The following is a 9,956-nucleotide window of genomic DNA, read 5'->3' as shown; positions in this document are numbered from 1 at the left end:
AATTCTCATGTTACCTATTTTAAGAAAATATTTACAGAATAGTTTAAATATTTGCTTTATTCTCTCATTGAGTCCAAACTTGTTTTTCTTCTTTTATTTCATAAAGCTTTTTTAGTCTTGTTTGTTGATGTATTTTATTGTTGAAATGATGTAATTAAAATAATAAACGTAAGAATTTATTAAGTGTTAGTCTTCTTAAGTTTTCTTTGTTAGTACATTATGTTGTTGGTAAGTTGGTAATACTATTATTTTAATAATTGAATTCATGAATTTTATTTTGATTGAAATAATATAATTTAGATTAATAAATATAATTTTATAAAAATGTTATTTTGAATATTTTCGTTTCATTCGATTGATATTTTATTTATTTATTTTCAATAACACTTGAGGAGAATTTTTTTTTTTTTGAAGTTATATTTCTTTAGTCGCACGTACATAGTGAAAATTATTTGAATACAACTTTTTAACACTAATTAGTTAGTCGATATATAAAAAGACAATGAGAGACGAATAACTGATTAAGTGTCTAATGAAGTATAGCTTCTTATGAGTGCATATAAATACACATATCTTCTTCTTAAAATCAAAATATTTTATATAAATACATGAGGTCAATGTAGAATGAAAAAAAAAAAAAAAAAAATTAACCACAAATTTGTTTTTTGTGTGAAATAATAATGTATGTTTAAAAGTATTGATTAAATAAAAAATTTAAAGTGATGCTAAATGGAATTACTTCTAAAATTAGACAATCATATATTTATATACAGAAATATTTTGAATAATATCAGGTCTGCTTAAAACACAAAAATGAATTAATTTTAGTATTGCATTTTATATATACAGTCAAACCTGAGTAAGAGAGAACTGGGTATGCGAGAAAATTCTATAAGTGAAAATATTTCTCAGATTTCGGATTTTCATCTCTCAAAACCCGCTATAAGTAAAAAACAAATACCTAACTGAGAGTCTTTCTTGTCTGTACTTCTAAAACCGATAATTCAACATTTGGTATGAATGACAATAAATTATGCTTTACTACGATTATAACTAAATATTTTGAATATTATTAATAGACTTGTTTAAGTTAGACAGACCTCTCGGATACCTCTATAAGCTAGAAGCGAATTATTGTGAAACCTCTATAAGCGAAAAAAAAAATCACAGTCCCTTCAACTCTCTCTTAACCAGGTTTGACTGTATATATGAATGAATTTTATTTATTTCTAAAAAGAAATAATTTTTACTCCTCTATTATATAGCGTGTCGCATTTAAGATGAAGACATATTCATATTTTCGTTATTTATGGGAATATAGATTGGAAATTTTGTACAGCCATACAGACTGATGGGTCACATATTTTAAAATACTTAACAAAATTAGAACTTTAAACTTTATAGCCTATTTTAAATTAACAAATAGGATAGATTATTGAGATTTTGTCTAGCGAACTATTTGAAAAGTTCATGTTAAATGCGGCACACTATGGGCAGACCTGAATGATTTAATTCATTTTTTTTAGCCGACTACAAGCTCATGCTAAAATTTTTCGGGTGAAATGACTCACCAAAAATCATATTGAAAAAGATGATTCTATATGTAGAAGTAAATTTTAGCACCTTGACGTCAGTTTTATACGGTACAGGTGAGAATATTAATGTTACACCTTTTGGTGCCCCACCACTGCAGGAGCAAATATGTTCGACACGCTGTTGGACACTAATTCTGCATAGGTATTCGAAGAAAATTACATAAATGCCATACACAAATAGATCCGACAATTTTAGTACCGGAATTTAAAGTAAATTTTTAATTTGCCGTCAATTTCCGAAGCCCTGCGTGATTTATTTCTGTACGATATTTATGTTATTCGGATATTTATGCAGAATTAGATTGCAACAATGATGTATATATTTGCTAGTGCAGCAGTGAAACACCAAAAGCTGTCACATTCATATATTCTCCTATACTTATCTGTACCGCTTAAAACTAACACCATGGTGCTTAAACTTTCTTTTATATTATTTAGTAAAATTTTCCTCGACATAATTTCTGGTGGGGTCATTTTATCAGGAAAATTGTAGCATAAGTTTGCAATCGAAAGTGTCTTTGGTTTAAAATTGAAATTTGATTTTTATGACAATTAAAATATATTTGTAATCAACAATGAGAATACGTGACTAACTCATCTATTAAATTAAGAGTTGTTTAATAACGATTAAACAATTTACAATGCAACTGTTGAATTTTAATTTTAAATAATTGTATCACAATAAAAAAATTGTCATATAAATTAATTTATTTTGTATTAAATGTTTTTGAAATAAATAAATATCATAACCATTTTTTCTTTTATTATGATTTTGTTAATGAGTGAAAACATTCCATAAAATGAAATTAATTAAATATTCTACAAATTATATAATTTGAATTCAATTATTGTATTACGATTTTCTTTTCTTTTTGGTTGTCTTATTTTTATTTGAAGGAAAATTTCTTTTTTTCTTAGTAGGTGGTTTCCTTATCGGAGTAATATCTATCATATCTGCTGAAATGATATTGGGATGTAACGACCATTGCCTATCCTGAACTTTTTTAGATTTGATTTTATTAACTGTAAGTGTTTGCAAATTATCACAATAGAGTGATCTAAGTCTGTTATATTCTACTATTGCACTTTCTTGAGCTTTTATTTGACTTGGATCAAAATTAATTAGATGGACGCCAGAGAAATTTTTAACTCTTGATAATGCCACATATGCTTGGCCACAAGAAAATATACACGATCCAATATCTAATAATGCACTATCAAGACTTAAGCCTTGACTTTTATGAATTGTAATAGCGTATGCCAAACATATTGGAAACTGTTCTCTGTATACAAATGATCGAGGCAAAATTTCAAATTTAGTTTTAACTCGTTCTAAATCGTATTCTATTCCATGATTAAAGTTAATTTTAATTTTGTTAATTTTATTTTTATCATGAATGTCATAATAAACTTGTTTTATTATGCCAATTGAACCATTAACTAAGCCTAATGTAATATCGATATTTCTTCGTAGCATTATACGACTTCCCAATTTTATTATTATTTTCCTTTCTAAGCCGGCTGTCATTGAAGAATCATCTTCATAATTTTCTATTGCTGCACACACTTTTTTATGAAAATATTTTGGACAGTCTATTTCATCAACTGCAATTAGTTCAATTTCCGGTTCTTTAATTTGTTTTAACATGGCCTCATTTAATTGAGTGCACATATTTTTGGTTGGTAGTAAACAAACTGTTTTGTTTGATAATAAGGAATAATGAACAGTTAACTCTTGTAGCCTGTCAACAATTGAAGCTGAGTTAAATTTAAGTAATCTTGTAGACAACAATTCTTGATCTTCTCTAGTTAAAACTCCTAATCGTATACGTCCTAGCATATCCATAAAGTTAGAATCATTTTGCTGGCGCATATTGATACATAGCTCTTCATATTTGAATAATTCTCTCCATAAATTAAAAGCAGTAAGGGAGCCTAAAAATTTATCAATTTCTTTTTGCGATATATTTTCGAATGGTGAATTTTCTCTGACTGGGGGTAGCTGTAATAAATCTCCAAATAATAAAATATGTTTTCCTCCAAACCAACAATTTTCATTCATGGAGCTGTCAAAAATTTCTGTTAATCGTAAATGAATATACATGAGAGTGATATTTGAAATCATGGATACTTCATCAATGATTATTAACATAACATTGCCTAAATCGGCTCGTAACACTTTCAGAACTTGATCTGAAAGAGGTTTATATTTTGGGGTGGATCCATGTTCAACTGGCAGTTGCAGTAGTCTGTGAATAGTCAATCCGTTAACGTTAAATGCTGCAATGCCCGTTGGAGCAGTCACAGCAACGTTTTTTTTAAATGTTTTGAATACCCAATGTTTTATTGTATTAATGAGATAACTTTTCCCAGTACCACCAGTTCCACTTACGAAAAATCTTAATATTTCGTTTTCTGTATTTAAGGTATCTTGAATTTTATGAAATACTCGTTTTTGGTCTGCATTTAAATTGTCGATCATTTTATTCATTTCATCATCTGATATAGTTACAACTCTTCTAAAGTCATCCATTGCATTAATCGCCTCTACTGGTTGAAATTCTAATGGATTTTCAATATCATTATCATCGTCATGATCGTCGTTATTTATATTATTTCTAATTTCTGATATTTTTGCGTCAATCATTTCATTTGCTTTATTCCAATTATCTAAATATTCTTTTTGTTGCTGCCCATAAATAACTCCATCTTTTATTTTGTCTTTTAATAAATAAAATGCTTCTGTATATGACTTTTGCCCTGCCTTTAGTTGCGAAAGATTTCGCCAAGGCATAAACATAAGTAATATTGAAAAGTAATAATTTTCTGGATATTTATTAATGTCAATATTATAATGATTGATAAGATATGGTCGTTGCCTTTTAATTAAAAATTTGTTGTTCAACAATATATAATAATGTTGATTTTCATTCAACTTAGGTACATTACTTTTTATGTCATACCATCGTAAGAAATCATACAAATGTATATTTTCTAATTCTAAGGGCCTATTTGGATAATAATCGTCAACCCATGATTCATAAAATAAATCTGATGAATTTGGATCTAGTTGTTCTATTTGTTTTTTCGGTTTTAATCTACGATTACGATTCATATTTACATCTAACCATCTAATTGTGGTATTAGGATCCGTTCCATAAAGAGATATGCCAAGAAGCGTATCGCTTGCTTCTAAAAGTCCACATTCTCTGTTACTAAGAGCACGAAGGCCCACGTTAAACAATCGACTTCTCAATGTTTTTGTAGAATTCAATAATTCAAAAGTATCAACAATATGACTTTTCTCTCCTTTTGTTGTATATTTGGTAATGTAGAAATTCAAAAGTCCCGTTTTTTCACCAATATATTGTAAATCAATATTTCCGTTCCATGCTAACATTACAACTGGATTGTAATCGTTAATATAAATGGATTCCTGTTTTCTCTGTATATTATATAATCTTTTATTTGATAAAGTTTTTCTTGCTGCTACAGCCTCAGTCACTCCATTAATTTGAATAAAATCTGTTACTGCACGAGGGAATCCAAATCTGCAAATAGCGAAAAAGTCGGATTTGTTTTTATTTGGCTTAGTTTTTTCTTCTATTTCTTGATTATGCTTCCTTTTTTTATTTCTTAAACAGTAACTGTTATGTTTATGTACTTGATAGTTCATGACTCGTTCATATAAAGTTGGTGAAGTAGTTTTGTTTGGAATAGCACATGTTATATATTTCGATATGAAGTCAGCTACCTCTTGCGTAGAAGATTTTTCAAGTACAGGTGCATCTTTTACCCAAAGTAATATATGGAAATGTTGCAAACCTCTTGACTGATATTCACGCCGCCAGAAATAATGTTCTATTTTGCCTAGAGGTTCTTCAGGTGAATTAAGAAAATCTAAAAAGGCCCTAAATTTAATATCAATAAATCTACAAGTTGATACGGGATCTTTTGCAATTAATTCACCAATACGTTTGTTTGCCATTTCAGGACTATTAATGTCTCTAAGATATTGTTCGAGATCACACCAATTCCATTCTGATGGACTAACTGTTAAGAACCAAGTAGGTGGTCCGTAATATTTTGACATACACACCACATCATTTCTTGGTTTTCGCCAAAATTGTTCAGTGTTTCGTAAACGACTGAATAATGCACTTAAATCTCCTTCCAATTCATCCTTTTGTAGTAAATCGAGATACGTTTCTTTTGTGAGTTTTTCATTTTTTTTAGTTATATTTAAATTATAATATATACCTGAACTTAATTGTCTTAAATTCGCATCGTTTAATAAATAAAAAATATATTGATAATTATGTCTAAATTGCGAATGGCAAGACATAAGTCGCGATTTGATGAATTCAGCTGAAGTTATCTTTTTTTCTCTAGGATGAAATTGACCAAATTTACCTTCATAATAAAGATCTGGAAAACATTTCACATCAATTTCTTTATCACAATGATCTAAAGTTGAAGCATTTACTTTCAACATTTGATATAAAGCTGTTATTGAACTATTTTTTCGTCTCTCGTGTAACGGATATATTGTGTAGTGTTCATATTCATAATTATGTTGATTATTATCTGTTATTTGTGTTAATAATGCCGAATTATCAATACCATCATTTAACATTTTATTGTTTTTATCATTTTCCGTTCCATATTGAATATTTTTATCTAAAGGATCTAATAATTTGTTAACATTTTGATTCAAAATTATCTTTGAATAATGTTTATTATTACTTTTTAAAAATGTTAATGCTTGATAAAGCTTTTCCACATCCACCAAATCTTCCCAGATGATTTTCTTTTTGGTTGGGCAGCCACGCACTATAATATACATGTCTTGATTTGTATTTAAAGGTTCTTCCGGTTTCGGTAATTTTTGTAATGTTGCTTCTAATGGCAATGGTAAGTGAAATGTTCTACCAATAATTTTTTTTATACTATGCCTGTTAGGAATATTTCTTTTTGATACTGGAGTCATGGTGGTTACCATTTGAAAAGCTTTGGCTCGTTGAATTAATATTTTTTCATATTCATTCAATTTTTTCAATTCGTTTGGAATTTCTCCAACATAAAGATCATTAAGAATACAATTTGCAGGTAAGATATTTTTTCGTATGTAATCTAAACATAATCGACAAATAAAATTACTACTTGTAATTTTTTTTTCTTCAATAAATCGTTTTAAGCGTTCCCAGACATTACTTTCTATAGGTTTACGAAGTGCAGATAATTTTCTCAACTGCGCTAAGCAAAATAGTTTTTGGCAAGATATACATTCATTTTTAGGTGTATCGAGACATTTTTTCGTCATGTCACTGAATGAGTTATTATATTTCTTGAATATTTCATCCTCTGGTAAGTTCATGTCAGATGTTATATCATCAAAATCTACTAAGCATACCTGCTTATTTATTTGGAAATTTTCCGGGTTCCCGAACACTAAAAGTTTGTCTTCATCAACAATGTCTAAAGCACTATCAATTTCACGTATTTTTTTATAATTGGCTTTCATTTGATATAACTGTCGTACCAAAGTTCGCATTTTAGGAAAATGTGCCTTTAGACTATTAAAGAACACAATATTATTGTCAAATGATTCTTCGTTTTCTGATATAAAATTGAGTATGGTTTTGGAACACCAATTTGACATATCCATAAATCTCGATTTTAATATTTTAAATTTATTTTCAGTAAGTAAACAAATGTTTGAATTGCAACAGCACTTATTCTCTTCAATAATATTTATGCTATCCTGTGGAAAATTATATAGAAGAGAAGCTTTTCCACCATCGTTTATAATGATCGTTTTATCATGCTCTAATGGTTTATAAGATGTTTCTGCACAATATGGTTCTTGTGTAGAACGATGTAAACTTTGGCCAAGTAACGATTGAAATTTTGTGAATGTATTTGAGTTAACCGGTAAGTAACGATATTTTTCAAGACCTATAACAAGATTTTTTTTTAAATTTTCATAAGTCTTTAAGTAATGGCCTATTAAATTTCTGCGGTTTACAAGGGTCCATTTAATAATTTTTTCAGCTTCAACTCTATCTCCATTGATTTTCGTTAATTCGCTAATTATTTTTTCAGTATTTCCATAAAATTTTTTTAACCGATAATATTTCATGGATTTTTTATTAATATCCATAGTTTTATTTGTATATACAGAAACAGCTTTTCTATGAACTTCAGGTTTTTTAATACGATATCGTCGATTGGCATCAACACGTAATTCGTTCAAAGATTTTCCTGATAAGTTTGGTCGACCACGTTTAGTTTTTTTTGGTCGACCACGTTTATTTTTTTCTAAATCAACTTCATTAGTTTCTATTGTACAATCTTCGTTACTTAAACTACTGTCACAGTTTAGTGGTTCACAAACATCGAAATGACCGAAGAGAGGATTTTCTCCCGAAAAATATATCCGTATAAGAGGATCGGTGTTTTTTCCAAATTGGTACACTTGGTTCTGGGTCCAATAAACTTCAATTCGACGGTGATAATACAAAGCAGCTATTTTAATTTCGATAATTGAACCAAATGTCCCTGATTTAGACATAGCTGTGGCGTATTCTTCTTTGGTTGCATAAGGATTGCCATTTTCATTACACGTTGCGTAATTGAATTCATCCCAGTTATCTGAAATGTATTCTACAACATTATTACGGATAATTTGAGTGTATTCTAAATACTTTGTTTTTCCATAAAGTTTATATGAAAGTGCGTTAAACAAGCAATTTCCATCACCGGGCATAATAATTCTTGTATGTGGGACGTATTTATCTTCTACCATTAAATTTATAATATTCTTGGAAATTTCCGCTTGACTTAATTTACTGTTTCTTAATTGATTCGTTTCGTTCAATCCTTCTTCATTTTCTGTATCATTTGAATTTGTGTCACAATTTAAAGGCTCACAAACATCAAAATGGCCAGACAAAATATTTTCTCCCGAAAAATATATTCTTGTAAGAGGATTTGTTTTTTCTCCAAATGGTTGCACGTTGTGTTCGTTCAAATAAACTTCGATGTGCTGTTTATAAAGCAAAGCAGCGATTTTAACCTCGAAAAGTGAACCATAAGTACCATGTTTTAACATTTCTTGAACATATTCTTGTTTGGTTGAATAAGGATCACCAAATTGATTACACGTAAAGTTTTGATATTTATCCCACTTACCTGCAATATATCGTACAACTTCTTTACGTACAATTTGGGTATAATTTAAATATTCTCTTTCTCCATAAATACCATACGAAATCGAATGAAACAAGCAGCTTCCATCTCGAGGTATATTAATCTTGATATGTGGAATATATCTATCTTCCACTTTTAAATTTATGATATTATTGGAAAATTTGGATTGGCTCTTGTTGCTCTTTTTCTGTTGATAGTATAAATTTGTATTTAGTTCTTTTGTATTTTCGTTTAAAATTGCAATATTTTCAATGCGCCTATTGTCTTCCGGATGCACTTCCATAGATACAAAAGATAAATTATCTTCATATTCATAAAGTGATTCACAATTATCATCATTTTCAGAATTTCCACTTTGTATTGTGAAGCTTAGGGTATTGCTGTTAGCTTGTGAATTCGTATTTTTAGTTTCTTTTTGTAGGTTATTAAAACCTTCCTCAAGTTCATCTTCATCTGTGTCTGTTTGTTGAGTGTCTTCCTTTATATATTTTATAATTTGAATATATTTTTTCAAAATCTGTTTGTTCAGGTTTCCAGTGAATTCCTTATTATATACCGGTTCACAGACATCATAATGTGGGCCATTCCACTTTACCGTACTAAACAAACGTATTACTAAGTCGGGATTATTTCCATATATTTCATACGGATGTGCGTTTTCACTTCTATATAATTCTACTTGACATTTATATATTCTTACTACAGCCCGAATTTCACAAGCGGTACCATATGTATTTTTTTTTCCCATTTCAAGCATATAATCTTCACGCGATTTATACATTTTTCCATTACGGTTACGAATAAAAAATTTAATTATATCCCACTTTTGGCCAATAAAATTTACTACTTCTCGTCGAATATGTAGAGCAAATTTTTTCCAGTTTTTGTACTTTTTACTATATAGCGCGTAGGCTAGGTTATAAAATAAATTTTCACTTGTATCTGGTATTGAAATTATGACATGCGGAATTGGTACAGTGTTAGGGACTAGATATTTAATTTCCATTATAATAATTAAATTGAGGAAGGCCTATTCGTTTTCACAGCTAGAAATCACGAGAAAAGAATCACGTATTACAATTGAAAATGATTTTATAAAACTTTAAGATCATTATAAATGTGATATTAAGTTTAAAATAAATTATAATA

At 28.8% G+C, this 9,956-nt stretch overlaps 1 protein-coding gene across 1 annotated transcript; it reads right to left on the bottom strand.

Annotated features, from left to right (window-relative positions):
- Positions 1-2,184: 2,184 nt before the first annotated feature.
- Positions 2,185-9,588, bottom strand: LOC123303484. Its single transcript, XM_044886285.1, has 8 exons — positions 9,364-9,588; positions 9,049-9,285; positions 7,815-8,994; positions 6,342-7,553; positions 3,931-6,182; positions 3,021-3,597; positions 2,674-2,939; positions 2,185-2,193 (listed from the first exon to the last, which is right to left on the bottom strand). The coding sequence occupies exons 1-8, from the start codon at positions 9,586-9,588 to the stop codon at positions 2,185-2,187; spliced, it is 5,958 nt and encodes a 1,985-aa protein (XP_044742220.1).
- Between the last annotated feature and the right edge of the window lie 368 nt (positions 9,589-9,956).

Source organism: Chrysoperla carnea (genome assembly GCF_905475395.1).
Source record: "Chrysoperla carnea chromosome X unlocalized genomic scaffold, inChrCarn1.1 SUPER_X_unloc_1, whole genome shotgun sequence".
Taxonomy (NCBI): domain Eukaryota; kingdom Metazoa; phylum Arthropoda; class Insecta; order Neuroptera; family Chrysopidae; genus Chrysoperla; species Chrysoperla carnea.
The sequence above is the reverse complement of the archived record's forward strand: the minus strand, read 5'-3'. Positions and strand labels throughout refer to the sequence as shown.